Raw genomic sequence first — 17247 nt, 5'->3', positions numbered from 1 at the left:
CTTTGTATGTACTGTACAATCATCCTCCAGATCTTCTAAGGCAGCATTTATCGCTTATTCCAGACCCTACCAAGCCTCTTCGCTGTAGAAGACATTTCCTCTCTCTCTATGCTTCTACATCCGGATTCACATCTTCTGTAGCTGGTTCAAGATCCAGATCCACGAGCCACGGAGCGTTTATCGCCTTATAGTTCACCGTCACCACGCTCGCATTCACAAACAATGTCTCGTCCCCAAATCTTAGCGGCTTCTTTCCACTACTGCTCAGATCAAAATACGCGCATCGAGCATCGAGTACATCCTCGATATCCTGCTCGAGTTTGGTCGATGTCCTAGTCTCCCAGTCTATCCGCTCTGCACCGTAGCCCTCGTGAATGTGTCCAAAGACATGCAAGCGCGGTCTTGCCCGCACATCTGCCCTGAGCAGATGCTCACAACCAACGTGCTGTCCACCAAAAGCCACCTTATCTAGAACACCATACGGCGGACCGTGAGTCAACATGATATCGACATCTGGGAAACTCGGCACCGGATTAGGGGCCTGGAATTCTGCAACCGGAGGCGAGGGATTGAACCGGTCAATATCCCGCTCGTACGCGAACGCCCATCGACAGAACTCCGGCTGATACGGCGACGCATACAAGGTGAATTGAGCTCCATTCTTCAATGTGAATGTCTTCAGCGTTTCTTCCAAATAGACGATTCCCGCATTCCGCGCCTCTTCACCCGTATACATCCGCTTGATCTCCGCGGGGTCCTCGATGCCGTCCATGCCACCACCACTCCCGCCCCATCGATGTCGAGTGTAGCCAAATTCCTTATAATACTCTTCGTCCAGCGTAATGTCGTGGTTCCCCGCAATGACGATCTTGACCTCCGCATCTGCCTCTTTCAACATGTCTATCATCTTGCGGTGTTCGATTTTGCGTCCAACCATGGTGATGTCGCCCGCGTGGAGGAGCACGTCCGCCTTGGGCAGCGGATAGCGATAAGGATTCCCCGTCTGCTGTGGCGGGCAGGGGGCATAAGTGTGCGTGTCGGAGATCATGCATATCCGCGTCTTGATGCCTTTGACCAGGGCGGGGGAGTCTGGTATTGTGTTCATTTTGTGGTGGTTTCTTTTGCTCGACTCTATGGAGTGAGCGTGTTGGGATATGATGGTGCTGACAGTTCGTAGTAACAGAGGGAGGGGTTCTTTGCGGAGGCAGCTATAACCCGCGATATAGTTACCCGCTGACGTATTGGGTCGATGGAATGTCGTCGAAAGAACAGGACATCTGAATCTCATGCTACAATCTGTAGCATAAGAAGTAGATACGTCTAGGAGAATGTAGCACGGCGTAGTTGATTTGAATTGATTTATAGGCCGTCCTCGGAAGGAAGAACGCCTGCCGATAAGATGGACATTGCGGACTACCGGTGGAGTACAAGGCCTACGCTTACCGCAAGCACCACGGGCTACGAGACGATAGGGAACAACCTTCGCGTCAGTGAACATGATGCTGATAATTCCCCCATTCATTGAGGAAGTTGAGATGTCAGAGGCGACCAGGCAAAGTCAGAAGAATATATTATTACATGGCAGGGCTAGTCTCGCAATGAAGTGGGCAGAGTGAGGTAGATACTATGTCGGAACTTGAACGCACCGCTGCTGGGACGACTTGATCAAGACCCGGTTGATTGTCTGGACTAGTTGCTGAAACTGACACTGATTGATTTTTTTTCCTGAGACGTTAAATACCGGTAGTAACCATCATGCCTACACCCAGCGGGATCCCCAGCAAACGATATTGTGTGGACACGCCCTCCAGGAGTAACAAAGCGTAAGAAAATGAAATCATTCCGATTGGTTCGACAGCTCAGAGTTCTACAGACATTGCATCCGCGGACGCCCAGATCATGAGATTTTTTCTGGAAGTAATATTGCTGACAAGAAACTCCGAAACCACCCTTTTTACCCGCCGGACCTTTACTTCCTGATAGCACGCTGGTAGAAAGCCAGCTCCTCACCCTCCAGGATGTAACCGTCCACACGGCCGCTCTGGCCGGGTCGGGAAGCAATGACAGCGTACAGGCGACCAGCCTCGAACTGTCTCTCGAGGGCGGGCTCGACACGACCGCTGGCGGCGAAGCGGGCAGCCTGCTTCTTCTCAACGGACTTGCTCTTCTTCTCCTCGGTGGTCTCGGCGGCCTTCTGCTGGCGTCTTCGGCCGATGGGCTGGCCGTAGTGGGCCTCGTACCATTGTCTGAAAGGAGCAGCGTCGATCTGGACGACAGCGGACTTGGTGAGGGTGTTGGTGCGGACCAGCTCGTTGTTGGAGGGGTGGTAGGCGACCACGATCACGCGGACCTTGCGGGAGATACCCTCAGAACCCCAGGAGAAGTTACCGGAGTCCAGACGGAGACCACGGAACTTCTGGTTACCACCACGAGTGCGGACAAGGTGGATTCTCTTGGTGCCAATACGGGTGTTGGCAGGCTGGCGACCCTTCTCGAAGGCTCTGTATAAAGATCGAACCGTCAGAAACCGCACAGAAGAAAACAAGGGAAAACTCCTCGACAACCCGCAGGCTTGAAGTCTGCAGTATTGCATTATGTGCCATACCTCTTCTTGCGGTAGAAGGCCCTCTTCGCACCGGTGGCCGAGCGCTTGTGACGGGAGTCGCGAGAAATACCCATATTTGCGGTTGATGGACTGGACTACTGTCGAGTTGGAAATTCAGATGTCAGTGAGCGATTCTCTTGAGGCACAACGACGGCAGAAAAAATCCTCTCGATGATGAACGTAGGAAACTTCGTAGACAGGTGATAGATCGCGAGGTCTCTCTTTTTCTCTTTCTTCTGCTTTCCTCGCGAGGACTCTTTTGACCCAAGCTCTGTTGACCTTTGGTTCCTTCACGAGATATCGACACCATCAATCCGCCGCGGAGTATCACCCGACCACGAAGTTGTCCAATTTCGTCTCGAGAGAATGCAAACGGCGACAACGGCATCAAATATACTAACCTCGTAACCTGCAGTCCTTCACCAGAACAACGGCGCGGGCAATGTGGGTGGGTGGTCGATTGTTAAGTGCTTGTCGTCGGCTGTCTTGAATTTCGCAGTGTGGCTCGCTTGTCGAAAATGCCCTACCCGAAAGTGCGCACTAACCCTAATGTGGACTAGCGCACAACACGCCCGCCAGCCGAGCATTCCCAATTCGTACTGTGATTTTTCTAAGTACTTACAGTACTACTACTACTATACTGAGAGTTAAACCTCGAAACACAACGGCCTTATTATCATTATTCACTGATTATTTATCACATTCATGCAGAAAGAACTGCCACTATTTACTATCAGAACATCGTCTAACTGGGTATGAAACTCAACACTCCATCTACAATCAAACATGCCTCAACCACCAGACACGAGAGCTCTCTCTCTATGGTTTGCCCGACAGATTGGGCTTCTGCTGCTGCTTCTTGGCCTTCTCCTTTCTCACGATCGCGTCAAACCTCTGAAACGATCCAAAACCTTCAATAAAGCAGGACGTCATCCATGTCCACCACAACCCCGACAGGAAGGGTACGCGATACGGCCTCAATCGATAGAGCGCCATGTAAGTCGCCTCGCACGCATGGATCGCCACCATCAACGAGATAAGAAGCGGTTGTATATCGTAGCAGAACAGCGTAAAACGCGGGAAATGCTTAAACACCAGATCGTAGAGCAGCGAACCCGGTAGGAAGTTCTCGCGCCGCGAGAAGGACACGTATGTAGCGAGGCAGAGAGCGAAGATCACAGTATGATGGCCACGAGGAGCGCTGTATTGCTCGACTTTGATATCGGAGATGCCCAGACTGCTCAGACAGTAGTCATGCATGTCGACGAAGCGGTGGCGTGCGTCGAGGAGGGACTTCATCGGCGGTTCGATGGGGATGGTGTATTGCGCGCCGTCGCCGGCTTTGATCACCATGTCGGAGAGACTGACATCTTCGAGCTGGGCGGATTTAGCTGTCGAGGCGTTGAGGCGGTTGTAGACCTGCAGGAACATCGCGAGAGAGTCTTGATGGTCTGAATTCATGTGCGTGATGATCCGCTGTTTGGCGGCGGCTGTCTGCTTCTCGTCCTCGGCCATGGTGAAAGGAATCGGTTTCTTTTTCTATACGTAAATCGTCGGATTGGCAAGAAGGTGGTATTTGCGTAACAATGCCCTGGAATTTGCTAGTGAGCAGGAGCAATCGGGTTATGAAATGGACGAGATGGTCCCGATCTCCTTGTCCATCGGCGATGCCAAGCTCAACTTCTGATGCCTCGGCTGAGATGCCGAAGCCGGTGGTTGATCTCTTCCCATCTCAGGAAAACACAATGACCACGATCTCACACGAACGTGTCCCCACTGCATAGATTTAGACTCCTCTAGAGATCTTTTCATATAGCACATAGCAATTTCGATATGATTCCCTCCGCTAACTCGGTGACCTGAATGTGTGTAGAATTCTAATTCGAAGTTGCACGTGGCACTATCGTCCGCTCCACACTTGCACCCCGCTAAGTAAGTATCATGTCTCCGCGATAACAACGATCTCGAGATAGGATACGGCGACTCTACAGTAAATAAAGCGAGATACTTTAGACTGAGATGTTTCTTTCCAAATTTTCTTAATTGACTCCATCTTCAGCTTCTCTAGAGTAATAAATATTTCTCAAGTTCCGCAGCCAATTTCGTTACTACCCCAGAATATAACGACGCGAGGTTTGTGCTTCAATCTTGCGATCTATCTTGTCAGAGAACTATAACGCTCTATCCTGTAGCTGTTCCCACCTAATCGATCTTTCTTACAGAACAGAATGTTGATACAAGGATAGTCAGAGTGTGATTAATATGTCTACAGCGAGGGATTATACGGAGAGAAGGCTCACAGGAGGTATAGTTACATTAGGTAGATTTCTAGTAACTGAGAAAACAAACAAAGGTAAAAGAAACAGCGTATCATCACATCGCTTCGTATAACTTCGCATCATATTACATGATGCCTTGAGGCAACGGATATAGTATAAAAGTACAGACGTATATCGCAGAAAAGCACATAGTTGTACACGTGAAGAAACAAGGCTGATAAAAAAAGTGAAACAGGGAAGAACAGAGGTAGGTTTTCATGACACCATTATATCTGTAGTGACGGACGTATCCGTGATGGGTCCATTGAGGTTTTTGGTTGGTATGAAGACTTCTTAGTTCCTACGATCTGAGATGTTAGCAATAGCCCATGAATATCCGCCGCGGAGTAAAGGGGATGGAAAGGAGACATACAGAAGTCCCAAGGTCAGATCACCGTGGATCTTGGCTTTCAGCTGAACCTCGATGTCAAGGTTCAAGTCCAATCTCAATCGCAATTGCTCGTCCTTGCCGTCGTCTCCCTTGTCCCCTCCGCCACCACCCAAGGCACCGCCGACTGCCTTGCCTGCCGTGTTGGTGACGCCGTTAACGGCCTTACCGGCGGTGTTTTGGACGAGTTCACCAGCGCCATTGACAGTGTTTCCAATGTCGTCCACGCCACCGAGAGGACCGCCATCGCCCTGCTGCTGGCTACCGCGCTTGCTGCGGCGTTGGCGTCGGCCACCAGGAGAATCCATGTCGGGACGTGGGATTTCTTCGGTGTCAGTGTCTTGTTTCTGAACCGGTCTGGAGCGTCGCTGCCGTCGAGGCTTTCGCTGAGGTTCAGGTTCGGGTTCAGGCTCAGGTTCCTGGTCTTGGTCCTGGTCCTGATCCTGATCCTGATCCTCGTCCTGGTCCTGGTCTTCTTGCTTGATGTCCTGCTCTTCACCGTTGGGCTGAGCGTCTTCTGCTTCGCCGTCCGGCTGGTTCTCGACACCGTTGGCCTCGTTTTCTTGCTTTTGCTTCTTGTTCAGCTTGGGCGGGGATCTCTTCTGCCGCTGCTGCGGTTGTTGAGACTGGCTGCTAGACTCGCCGTTCTGGGTGTCGACACCTTCAGGGTTGTTACGCTGTTCCTTGTTCTCCGTGTCTGCCATATCGAGAAAAGGATTCAAATGGAATTATAAGAAAGGAAGTCTGGGATATAGGAACTTATAATAAGACGGATGGTCTGTGTTTTTCAACTAAAAAGTATAAATATCATATAAATATCATACAAGATTGTCTGGACGTGCGAAGGACGTAGAGTATTCCACTTGAATAGAAATATCATCCACGCAATCAAACCTTGGTCTGCTGGTTGCCGTCGACGTCAGATGCAGCAAGGCATTATGAAGACAACCAGAACATCATCTGTAGAAACAGCGTCATCCTCTCCACCAAGGAGGGCCATGACAGGGAGGGGTTGCACCCACGCGGACACCCATGACGTTCCCTAAGCGAGAAACAACGTGGGAGGATGTATATCAAGGAGCGATGTGAGATAACGATTCTACTGTCCCGCAGGGCGACCCCTGGTAGGGGGGTCAAATATGACAGGAAGTGGGAATGGGAAAGCAGACTGGACAACGGGTCCGACGTGGTTGACAGATTTCGGTGGGACGTGCCGTCTATCCAGCCCGTGTAGGATCAAGTTTTATTAAATTATTCTTAGCACAGAAAGGCCGTTGTCGATACGATACGATATGATGGGCTCTCATTGTTGAATGGCTCAAGCGTGATGACGTGAAGGGCGTCCGGGATCCTTTGGGACGGCCACAGGGCTTAGGGCTTAGGGTTGTAGGCGGGACTGTCTGCCAACGCTGCTAACTGGTCAATCTTGCTCGAAGATTTCGATTTCTTTTTACTTATGTTTCTATTTCTGGATGGTTAGGATGATCGGATGCATATTATTCTACACTCGCATCAGTTAGGGTAATTATCATTGTTGGAGTATGAGGGCCTCGTAACGGTTGGGAGCGCTAGACGGGGGGCTAAAGTGCATGCATGTCTCTGTTGATCTGCCATACATACCATACTTGTAACAGATCGATCTGATCGGCCGATTCAAGTGTCCAAGCGTCTACTCTACTCTAGAAGGTTGCGTGGGGCGTCAGTCTAATTAAATTATGTCGGTACCATAGTAGACGTTGGCCACGCGCCCAGTCGGAGAATTATGGTACCATACTTCGACGAGTATTAAGTATGTCTAACCGTGCCTGGTTGACGCAGCCACGATGATCCCCAGCCCAGACGTCATGTCATGGTTATCTATCTATCGTCATCCAGACCAACAATGATAGCCATCGCGGGATGATGTCGTCAAGACAGCAGGCAAACCGATCGAGCGCTTAACAATAATAGTTTATAGTTGCACATCATCGAGTAGTACTCTTCAAGTGGTTTTCGTTTCCCCCCTCTGATCTTATCCAGACTCTCTTCAAATATCCTTCTACATAACCTTCTACTCATCTCGCAAAACCTACATCGCCTTTTTATAATAAAAAAACACTTAAGATACAATGTCGGCCGTGGAGAAAAAAAGACAACAAGCCCCCGTCGAGGAGGACGACTACTCTTCCGGCGACGACTATGACTACTCCGACTTCTCAGATGAGGAATACAGCGACGATGAGGAGCCGCAACAACACCAGCAGTTGCAACGACGACAGCAACAGCCGCAGAGACAGCAACAGCAGAATGACATCGACCCAAACTATAAGGGTATGAAGACAGCATCACCGCAGTCCGCACGCAAGTCAATGCAGCCCTTTGAGCGCATCGGGCCTCCAGAGACCTCCATGGATGGACCAGTCACCTACGCACGCGCTCAACGGGGAGAGATCCCCATGCGAGAAGGAAATCCCAACCAGAGTCTCCAGACGGCCGATAACCAGAACAAGCAAACCTCTATTGACGACGAGGAAGGATTGAAGCTCAAGCTCGAGCTGAATCTGGACGTGGAAGTCGAATTGAAGGCTAGTATCCATGGTGATTTGACCTTGGCTTTGCTGTAAGTTTTCCCTCTCCCTTAATTTGTCTCTTTTTTCTCTTCCCCTTCCTTCTTCCCAAATTCACTTGGATAGAGCTTAGAGTTCTAAAAGGTCTTGAACAAATGCAGTGCATAGACGAAAAAGAAGGACACAATATACCTTTCTCGCAATCTCTTCAATCGATACTCCGCGTCCATCACCTTCTACCGACCGGCTCTGTACACTGCACGATCGATACAACCGTTTTATAAAGTCGACCCTCGCCGGCTATACGCATCGAGGGGCTATCATATCCTACCCCATCCGACAGCTACTCGAACGAAAAGATGATCTGAATTTCTTTCTGGTCTGGTCTAGTTCACTCTGGCCTGGCTTCTTGATAGAAGTACTCTACCTACCGAGGTAACAAACTTGAATCTTCCCTTGTGGGCGTCTTGTCTTTGTAATTTTACTTATTCTTTTTTTCTTTTCTGTTTGATCCAACTTTGAACTCTTATACCTAGTTGATCCTGTATATCACCACTACCCTTTATGATCTCGTCGCGTTTCACGTACCTCTTGTATTACATTTCTCCGATATCGTCACGAATCTTAGGTTTTATAATTTGAATCATGACTCATTAGAAAAGAGAATCTGATACCGCAGAAGAAACAGAGTAGTCTACAACGCTGGTGTGAATAATGGAGCTACATACATAACCTAATCATAACAATAGGCCTTTTGGTGGGCTAATGCCAGTTATCCTATCCACACAGATTATGACCTCACGAACTAGCTAGACCGAGGCTTTAGCCCCCATTGAAATCAGATGGTTCATTATGGCCAGATATCTCGGCTGGTTCTCCTGTGCAGCGAGTAATAGAGGCGTCGCCCCATTCTTATCCTCGGCGTTGATATCTTCTGGAGCCGCCTTCAACAGCATCTGTAAGACAGATAGGTGTCCATTCTGAGCGGCTTGGTGGATCGGCCGTCTCTGCGCAGACCTGGTGGGTAGTTGCTTGGCTTCCAGTTCCAGAAGCCTTCGGACAATCTCAGTGTGCCCCTGCTGAGACGCTATCCACAGAGACGTTGCCCCATCTTTCTCTTCTGCGTTCACATTCGCGCTTTTCTCTACAAGAAGGTTCACTAACGGTAAATGACCCTCCTGTGAGGCCAACATCAATGCCGTCCAGCCGTCATCCTCTTTGGCATCGACATTGCATCCTCTCTCGATAAGAAGTCGCGTGATGTCGACGTGACCCCTGTATGCCGCTGCGTGGAGCGGCTTCTTTCCCGAGCTTGCCACGGAGAAATTTACATCTGCTCCATGATGAAGAAACAGCTTGACAATGTCGGTATTGCCATTCGTCGAGCCACAAGCCAGCCAAAACGGCGAAGGAGTCGTGTCGTCAAAACTGTCCTCCTCTGGTGTAGCCTTCGCACCGAAATCTAGAAGAACCTGCACGGTTTCAAGGTGACCATTTTGGGCCGCTTGGTGAATTGGCTGTCGGGATCCGTCATATGAAGTCACGTCAACCCTTGCGTCTGCCTCCAGCAGCCGACGTACGATCTTGGCGTGGCCCTGTTGTGCTGCGCTCCAAAGGGGAGTTATACCGGAATTGTCTGTCGGGTCGGGGGCTGCCCCGTAAGACAATAGCAGCTCAACGATTCTCAGATGCCCACATTGAGCTGCCTGATGCATCGGACGGCGAGCTGCATCAGAAGATTCGACCTCGATCGCCACATCATTTTCCAGAAGCAGTTTGCAAATATCATAGTGCCCCTCTTGAGCAGCGCTCCAGAGAGGTGTTATATGATCAGAATCGATTGGATCTGCCATAGCCCCGTGTTCCAGGAGCAGTTCGACGACCTTCAGATGTCCGTTCTGAGCAGCCTGATGGATTGGCGTACGCCTACTCTCAATTGCGGGAGCGTTCACATCGACTTGTTGGTTGATCAGCAGCCCGATGATGTTGGCATGGCCTCCTTGAGCTGCGATCCAAATCGTGTTTATGCCTTCCGTCGTATGACTATGAGCGCACTTAGGATCTACGCTGAGCAAAAGTTTGACAGCATTTAGAGAGCCGGCTTGTACTGCCTGATGGATGGCTTGCCTCTTCATGGGGGATCTGCCGGTGCTGCTGCCACGAAACTGTCTCAGCTGTGACTGCTTCCTGCTTACCGTGTCGATTATGTTCACTCGTTCATGGCCCGGCGACTTTTCTTTGTGATAATATGCCTGGGATGATTGTCCTAAATTATAGGACGTGCCCATCGGGAAAGAGGCTGCATGTGAATTATAGGGAACAGCCATTGGAAAAGAGGTTCCATGTGAATTCTGATGAGATATTAGGGACGGTTGGCCTGATAGCAACGGATATAGTGTCGTCTGCCATGATTGTTCACGCCACTTTAGCCTCATTCATACAATGGAAGGGCGCGGGGAAACTTACAGGGGACCAAGGTCCCGTACCAAAGCCAAAGTCCGATGCGGAGAATATAGGATCAAACGTGGATGGAATGGGGTTGTCACAGGTGTCCAAGTCCAACGGTTGGCTTAGTAGTGAGTTAAATTGCATAGAGGCATCCATATTAGTCCCATCGATGCTTTGTTGAGCGCCACGACGACTCTGTAAACTATCCAGTGGTCCATTACAACCGGATGGGGGGCCCATCATCTTTCTTGGTTGATCTAGTTATATTATTCAGTATCTCACTTAGGTATTTGTAAACAAGCTCTCGGACGTTTCATACACCTCGCGCCAGGGCCACATACCTAATCCGGGGCTTGCAGGTCGTTTCTCATTCTTCCTTCTGTTCTTTCGTAGATCCCACTTGGCGAATTGGATTCTATATTGCTGGTCACTGGAGCAGAATCCAACGCAGTCAGCTACCACATGATCATTGTGCTGTTGGAATAGTACACTTGCCTTGCTTTGAATTTGTACTCCTTCTCCATGTGCTTTGCCAAATCGTCCAGTCTCATATTCTCATCGATGTATAGCTTCTTGATCGTGTCTTTGTGCTCTTCCCATTTTGCATCTTCTATTTTGGATGCCCTCAGTGCTCTTTGGGGTCCACGTACGGTATTGGACATCCCAGAAGGCTCTGAAGAGTCTGGCATTGCTATGGTTCTGAGGGCGTGTGTCTTTTGGGGAAGTCTGCAAATGGCGGTAAATTCACAGCTTGATTCGGTTGACGTCTTATCCAAAGAGCAAATGAGTCGACCAAAAAGGAGAACTCCTTGTTAGTCTGCCTGGATCTCTAACAGAAAACAAGAGAGTATAGGAAAACAAGACAAGAGTGGACAGAAAAAGAGCTAGATTGTCGAGTTCTCCAGTTGCCATTTTGACTGTGATACGCGATGTACGTATTATGTCGAGGCATTCACTGCCTCGTTCTTCACAGCGAATCAGGCACTGTTGGGCATGAATCTCAGCCTCGACATTTCACAGCAACTGAAACAAGCGTAAGATTTGCCACGTAATACTCAGCTTGCTGAGAGCGCGAAAAGAGAAATATCTTCCACTGAGATATCTGAATGGCTAGGGCGTCCGCCATCCGACATGTAGAAAAAGGCAACCAGAGACCTCAAATTTAGTCTGCAGGTAACTCCTCGACGTGTTATAAGGCTTTTCAAGCTAATCTGTGACGGCGATTCCGAACTATAGAAGATAACATTTCTTGTCCAGAAAGCAAGCACTGCCTTATATGAGAATCAACGTTTCTGGTTTCCTCGCCTATTTTGTATACTATTTTGTATACGCTTGAGAGTCTTTGATCAATACTAGTTTGCTCCTGTTCCTCTCGAATCAGACAGAATCCGCCCCGGTCGACTCCAATTCTTTCGCGCCATGTCTAAGTCCTTCTCTGCGATCACGGAGATCATAGAGGAGGATATGCTGCGGCGAGCCATTGAGGCGAGTAAGGCTGAATCGTATCCCAAGCATCCAGAGTATACGTCCGGCGCGAGCTCTTCGACTGCGGAAGGATCAAGCGGTCCTTCGAAGCGGAAAGACATCGACGACAAGGAGGACCGCAGTGGGAAGAAGGCGCGAATTGAGACCTTCGGGGACGCCTCGCTTGGAATGCGCGTGCTCTTGGGATGCGGTGACAACGACGATGACAACAGCGACGGAGAATTCAGCGAATGCATCGTCGAGCCTGGTAAGGAACTCCAGACAGGGGTCTCCCAGCCGATTCATGTTGGAGATCGTTGGCTGTGCTGACAGGTCTAGGCAATGTCACGGAGACATTCGAGCAGGTCCACGTCAGCCCCGACGTGCTCGATGCACTCGACGTCCTGACCTTGTCGATCCAGGACCCCAAAGCCTTCAAGGTTGGGATCTTATCCAAGTCCTCGAGCCTTGGAGTCCTCCTATACGGGCCACCAGGAACCGGCAAGACTCTTCTTGTCCGGGCGCTTGCTAAACAAGCCAACGCCAGGATGCTTGCCATTTCCGGTGCGGACATCCGATCCAAGTTCGTAGGCGAGGGCGAGAAGAAAATCAAGCGTATGTTCGCATATGCGCGCCGGCACTATCCCTGCATCATCTTCGTCGACGAGGCCGACTCCATTTTCCGATCCCGATCAGCAGAGGGAAACTGCCGCGGCCATCTATCCGACCTCAACCAGTTCCTGGCCGAGATGGACGGCATCAACGCCGCGGGTGCCAACAAGCCCATGGTGATCGCGGCATCTAACCGGCCCTTCGACATCGATGAGGGGATTCTCCGCCGCTTGGGACGACGCATCATGGTTGACATCCCTGATGTCGTAGGCCGTGAGAGGATCCTGCAAATCCATCTGGCTGGTGAGAAGACGGACCCGGATCTCGACCTGGCCGAAATCGCCAGGTCAACGCAGGATTACACAGGCTCCGATCTCCGAGACTTTGTCTGGGAGGCTGCCATTGAGGCCGTGCGGGAGATGCACCGCAACAAGCTCGAAAAAGGCCTCTCAGAGACATCCAAGCAGGGAGACATGGCCGGTGGCGCCGACCGCATGCTTCGCCGAGATCACTTCCTTTGGGCCAAGCAAGCGGTTCGTCCAGCTCCCAAATCCGAGCTGGTTGCTAAGATTGGGGATTTCCACAGCAGGTTCGGCAGCACAGACCGGAGAGGCAGAAGGGGCGACCACAGGACGGAGATAATTAATAAGGGCAACAAGGCAGAGTCTCCATTGTCATCTTCTTACATAGCGTAACAAATATAGATATCACAGGGTCTGCGGATTAGATTGGCTAGCGATTTACTCAAGATCATATTTCTAGCTACTGGATGTACTTGTACATACATATATACATACATATTTCAAATTCGGTCTATTCCATAGAGTCCATGATACTTCGTTTTCCTGACTGTCACGACCTAACCCCTAGGGAGCATTCTAGGAGCTAAACTGCTGCGCCAGGAAGCAAGACTAGGATTCTTGGGCAACGTCTAAGAACTGCTCTCGCTATATAAGGCTATAGGCATTACACTGACAAGCCCATCTACCAGGCATGGGGTGCAGGACACGACACGTACTCAGGTTGATATATCATTATTATCTTTTCTTTTTTCAGGCTCAAGGGACAATAAGAAACGGGTGATGATCTCTTCGCGCTGATACTTAGTACTGACATAAAGTATTTGAAATAGTTAGTTAGCGCCAGGTATTATCAGCCAGCCACAGCTCTCAGCTCTCAGAAAACGGCAACTGATTTTAGCCAAGTAACTAAGTTTGCTGGCGAATCTTGATAGTACCTGACCGATGGGGTTAAAACTTTTGTTCGCAACCGCCGTCATTGGACTTACATCTACCACCGAAGCCCAAAACTTTTACAGCAGTATACTGGAGAGACAAAAGTTTTATCGAAAAACGATCCACACTGCGAACAGTCTGCACATAAGTGGAAGATTCCTAACATCTTTTCTCACTGCCACAACTCTCCCTCCTGGAGAGATAAGTCTGATCAATATGAAGAGAAACTTTTTCAAGCAACGGATATCGCCGTCTGCCTTCAGCCTTCAGCAATGTATATGGTTCGATGCCTTGCGACAGATATTGTGTCGTTCTTGCGGCTTCCCAAAGACAGCAGTCCACATCAGAATAAGTCGAAATGGTTTGGAGTATTAGGGCAACTGTTAATCTCAGGATTCAAAAAACGTTTTATTATGTCGACGTCTATCCGACGTATATAATGATACCCAGCATGCGCGTTCTTCGAGGCACAATCAGCTATCCAGGGAAGCGTTCCTGTCTCTTGGTCCTTATTCTCTTCTTCACAGATTACGTGCCATCAAAATGTTTGGAAAACTCTTCCGACCAACAAAGTCGATCATCGACTGTGCCGACGAGCAGGTCATTAGGGAACCCGAACCTGATGTCCCTGATGCTCCTCTCCGAAGTGGTTGTTCGTTCACTATTACCGGCGTCCTCGCGGAAATGGCGGCCAGGGTCGCTGGTTTAGTTTCTGGACTCTTCAACACCAGACACACTGAAGTCTGCCTACCTCAGACTTACTGCGCCACCGAGGAGGAGTCTGCCGGCGGAGATATCACTTCGATCCGTCTCGGGATGGGCACGGCCATCTGGCGGTGGGTAAGGGCTTCGACCGTCACCTTCACCGTCTGCGCCGAAAGCTTCCCAACCCGCGACAAGGCCACCTACGCCACGGGCAAGCTCGTCGAAGCGGTAGCCCTCTGGAAGGGCACCGGTGTGACGTTCAGGCTTGTAGACCGCGACTGTCCGGCCACGTTCCGGCTCGTCTATCGCCAGATGCCAGCGAGCAGGGACAACCGAACCCTCGCTCAATCCTTCTTCCCCAACGCCGACACACCTGAGAGCCGTACGCTGTTCGTTTACGGTGCAGCTTTTCGCGAGGATAACAAGAAGTACATGGCCAACTTCTTCGCCCACGAAATCGGGCACATCTTGGGCCTGCGACACGAGTTTACAGAGCTGCGCAAGTCTGTACGCTTCGGTTTCCGGGACGATGCCTCGATAATGAACTACTTCTCTTGCCCAGGCAGTTGGCGGGTTCAGGTCCAAGACATCCATCTCACGGCGTTGTTCTACAATTACAACTCGCGGACGTATCGTGGCCTCCCGATCTACGTGGTCACGCCGCCCGAGTTTGTGTACCCGAGCATGCTAATAAGACCTGTTGCCAAGGGCTAGAATGCTGGTAAGAACCTATCTAGGTAAGTTACATGCTATTGCTCCTCCGATATTCTTCGGCTCCTAACTTTTCAGTTACGTTGTCAAGTTATCCTTACGAGGCTTTCAAGTTAAGCGCGGTGAGTTCTTGGTTGGCTGATCTGAGAGTGTGGGATATGCATTGTTCTTATTGCATGATACTAGACTATTTTCTCATGATTTCTTGATATTTCTTTGCTCTTTTGTCCTCTTTATGCTTGGTTATTTTGTCCATCTCTGATAGAAATTACTGATAAGATGCTTTTCTCCTTTTTTTTTTTTTTTTTTTTTTTTCCTTTTTTGCCATTAAATCCAGGAGTAACATGACGTGACGGCGCTATTGGGTAGGGGAGGTCTGTGTAAAATAGAGCATGATAATAGGAGAACGGATCTCATTTGTATGTACATACATAAGGAGAGAAGTCAGGAGATGAGGAGTTGAGGGGAAGCAAAGAAGGGCTAGAGCAAGGCAGAGTCTTACCACAGTAAGAATACCGCTGGTGAAAAGCAGAGTAGAGCTGGTCTACCTGGTCTAGCTATACTTGGTAACCTTATACTAAGAGTGCCCTGAAATTTGAGGTGTTAAGATATATACCTCAAAGCTTAATCTCTGATTCGTGTAAAGATATATACGTACTTGCAAGAAGTCTAGCAGTAGTGTTTTATTAAAACCAATCGCTGGTCTCCTGTAACGAGTGTCCCTCCTCCACGCCTCAGCTACTGTAGGCCCTAGCTACTGTAGTTACGCCAAAAGATCACTCTCACGAAAAGCCTTAACTCCATCCATATCCAAATGCCCCATCTCATACCCGAATTTGTACACGACAGCACCTGGTCCGATTTCCATCGCATACTTCCTCAACTGCTTCCTATTTTTCGTGGCTACAAAAGGATTTTTTCGAAACCCGAAAAAGCTCTTATATTCCAGCCAAGAACAAACATGTCCAGAGATATTGACAGGGTCTTTAAATCGGACGTCGGGAGTTACCCCGGTCTTATCTCCCTTCTTTTGTTGCTCTTTCTCAGTTAGGAACTCGTAACCCTTTTTGCGAAGAGCGTCGATGAATTCATTCTCAGATTTTTGAGCAAGTTCTCTCTTTCTTTCAGATAGTTGTTGTTGCTTTTTGATTCCTTCTGGTGTAGTGGGTGGAGGAAGAAGTCGAAGTGCCGATTCTATGAGGCAAGAGACGATATCTCTGTCTAGTTTTGTCTTGCTAAGGCTGGTGATGACATCTATGCTGGGGTTCATATGTCGGTATTGAAGGGCTAAGGAGAAGACCTTTTCAATAGCCGTGGTTGGGATCCCGTTGTAGATATCGCCAGGTTGAGGAGTTGTGTGTATTTCCTTCGGATTTCCAGCCTGTTTTTTGTTTTTTCAGATTCTGTTAAAGAGAGAGATGGTACTGGATGTATGTACTTACGGTAGATTTTGAAGCTTGTTGAATTGCCTTCTTTCGATCCCTTCTCGACTTCGATGGCAGCTTCTTCTGTACTGCAGAGGGTTGAGCTAAGTTCTTATTTTGTTCTTTCTTCCGATCTCGCTCACCGCGAGATATACCCTTGCGGGCCCGACGAGAAACCATATCTTGGATTGAGGGTTGGTTCAAAAATGGAGACAGAAAGAGGGGGTGTCTTAAAGTATCAGAAAATTCAGTGTGTGTCATCTTTGTGGGAGCGCAGTGAGTCATATAAAGCATAAAAGATCTTAACGCGTCTGGTGTTGCTGTAGGCATGATCCTGCGCAAGCCAGAGTCAACACACCTAAAAAAAAAAAAAAAAACAAAAAAAAAAAACAAAAAACAAAAAAAACAAATCACGAGCTCTTTATGCTAGAATACTGTGGGTCTGTGAAAGTAGCAGGCAGTTAAGCTATGACTCGTTGTTATACTATGCAGTGTTGTGCTTTTTCTGTAGTAAATAGCTATATTTCACTCAAAGAATATTTGTAAAACATCCGCTGTTTTGTTGTATCTTATTAAAAGTATCATGTGACTTATTGATACATTGTATAACTAGGTAGGTAGGTATTAGAGAGATCAACCATATATCTCGAAGATTGCTATCTAGGATCACCCTGGCGGAGTTCTCCCACGCCTCTGCCTGAGCGAGCTCCAACAATGGAGGTGAACAGCCTGCGCTTGGTGGAGAATCCAGGCTCCAGGCAGCTTCAGCCTACAGAGAATATACAAAGACG

The 17247-nt window shown here is 49.1% G+C and overlaps 9 protein-coding genes across 9 annotated transcripts; 3 read left to right on the top strand and 6 right to left on the bottom strand.

Annotated features, from left to right (window-relative positions):
- Window positions 1-106: 106 nt before the first annotated feature.
- Window positions 107-1105, bottom strand: C8Q69DRAFT_505965 (Ser/Thr protein phosphatase; the record flags this gene model as incomplete). The annotated part of the gene is made up of 1 exon (XM_028632756.1): window positions 107-1105. One exon carries the CDS (start codon window positions 1103-1105, stop codon window positions 107-109), a length of 999 nt encoding a protein of 332 aa, XP_028486739.1.
- Window positions 1106-1745: 640 nt separating this feature from the next.
- Window positions 1746-2840, bottom strand: C8Q69DRAFT_215513 (40S ribosomal protein S8-A). The gene is made up of 2 exons (XM_028626244.1): window positions 2606-2840; window positions 1746-2501 (listed from the first exon to the last, which is right to left on the bottom strand). The coding sequence occupies exons 1-2, from the start codon at window positions 2677-2679 to the stop codon at window positions 1970-1972; spliced, it is 606 nt and encodes a 201-aa protein (XP_028486738.1). The 5' UTR covers window positions 2680-2840; the 3' UTR covers window positions 1746-1969.
- A 584-nt stretch (window positions 2841-3424) lies between these two features.
- On the bottom strand, window positions 3425-4120 carry C8Q69DRAFT_443496 (putative integral membrane protein; the record flags this gene model as incomplete). The annotated part of the gene is made up of 1 exon (XM_028628916.1): window positions 3425-4120. The coding sequence occupies one exon, from the start codon at window positions 4118-4120 to the stop codon at window positions 3425-3427; it is 696 nt and encodes a 231-aa protein (XP_028486737.1).
- Window positions 4121-5112: 992 nt separating this feature from the next.
- C8Q69DRAFT_215489 (hypothetical protein) lies at window positions 5113-6196 on the bottom strand. The gene is made up of 2 exons (XM_028626243.1): window positions 5297-6196; window positions 5113-5224 (listed from the first exon to the last, which is right to left on the bottom strand). The coding sequence occupies exons 1-2, from the start codon at window positions 6013-6015 to the stop codon at window positions 5218-5220; spliced, it is 726 nt and encodes a 241-aa protein (XP_028486736.1). The 5' UTR covers window positions 6016-6196; the 3' UTR covers window positions 5113-5217.
- Window positions 6197-7316: 1120 nt separating this feature from the next.
- On the top strand, window positions 7317-8290 carry C8Q69DRAFT_215435 (hypothetical protein). Its single transcript, XM_028626242.1, has one exon. The coding sequence runs from the start codon at window positions 7420-7422 to the stop codon at window positions 7912-7914; it is 495 nt and encodes a 164-aa protein (XP_028486735.1). The 5' UTR covers window positions 7317-7419; the 3' UTR covers window positions 7915-8290.
- A 376-nt stretch (window positions 8291-8666) lies between these two features.
- C8Q69DRAFT_485949 (ankyrin unc44) lies at window positions 8667-10548 on the bottom strand (the record flags this gene model as incomplete). Its single annotated transcript, XM_028631864.1, has 4 exons — window positions 8667-8888; window positions 8919-9001; window positions 9032-9814; window positions 10344-10548. The coding sequence occupies 4 exons, from the start codon at window positions 10546-10548 to the stop codon at window positions 8667-8669; spliced, it is 1293 nt and encodes a 430-aa protein (XP_028486734.1).
- A 1221-nt stretch (window positions 10549-11769) lies between these two features.
- C8Q69DRAFT_505959 (P-loop containing nucleoside triphosphate hydrolase protein) lies at window positions 11770-13076 on the top strand (the record flags this gene model as incomplete). The annotated part of the gene is made up of 2 exons (XM_028632755.1): window positions 11770-12037; window positions 12109-13076. 2 exons carry the CDS (start codon window positions 11770-11772, stop codon window positions 13074-13076), a joined length of 1236 nt encoding a protein of 411 aa, XP_028486733.1.
- Window positions 13077-14075: 999 nt separating this feature from the next.
- On the top strand, window positions 14076-15064 carry C8Q69DRAFT_215425 (hypothetical protein). The gene has a single exon (XM_028626241.1). The coding sequence runs from the start codon at window positions 14160-14162 to the stop codon at window positions 15033-15035; it is 876 nt and encodes a 291-aa protein (XP_028486732.1). The 5' UTR covers window positions 14076-14159; the 3' UTR covers window positions 15036-15064.
- Window positions 15065-15795: 731 nt separating this feature from the next.
- C8Q69DRAFT_443490 (hypothetical protein) lies at window positions 15796-16636 on the bottom strand (the record flags this gene model as incomplete). The annotated part of the gene is made up of 2 exons (XM_028628915.1): window positions 15796-16413; window positions 16475-16636. The coding sequence occupies 2 exons, from the start codon at window positions 16634-16636 to the stop codon at window positions 15796-15798; spliced, it is 780 nt and encodes a 259-aa protein (XP_028486731.1).
- Between the last annotated feature and the right edge of the window lie 611 nt (window positions 16637-17247).

The sequence above is a fragment of the Paecilomyces variotii genome (assembly GCF_004022145.1).
Source record: "Paecilomyces variotii strain CBS 101075 chromosome Unknown C8Q69scaffold_3, whole genome shotgun sequence".
Classification (NCBI taxonomy): Eukaryota; Fungi; Ascomycota; class Eurotiomycetes; order Eurotiales; family Thermoascaceae; genus Paecilomyces; species Paecilomyces variotii.
Note: the sequence above shows the minus strand (reverse complement) of the source record. Positions and strands in the feature narration are given on the sequence as shown.

Bases quoted from the DNA above. Each gene is read 5' to 3' on its own strand.
- C8Q69DRAFT_215425 (XM_028626241.1), top strand. From the start codon at position 14,160: ATGTTTGGAAAACTCTTCCGACCAACAAAGTCGATCATCGACTGTGCC.
- C8Q69DRAFT_215435 (XM_028626242.1), top strand. From the start codon at position 7,420: ATGTCGGCCGTGGAGAAAAAAAGACAACAAGCCCCCGTCGAGGAGGAC.
- C8Q69DRAFT_215513 (XM_028626244.1), bottom strand. From the start codon at position 2,679: ATGGGTATTTCTCGCGACTCCCGTCACAAGCGCTCGGCCACCGGTGCG. The intron at 2,502-2,605 runs GTATGGCACATA...ATCTTTATACAG, and splicing joins GCCTTCTACCGCAAGAAGAG to AGCCTTCGAGAAGGGTCGCC.
- C8Q69DRAFT_215489 (XM_028626243.1), bottom strand. From the start codon at position 6,015: ATGGCAGACACGGAGAACAAGGAACAGCGTAACAACCCTGAAGGTGTC.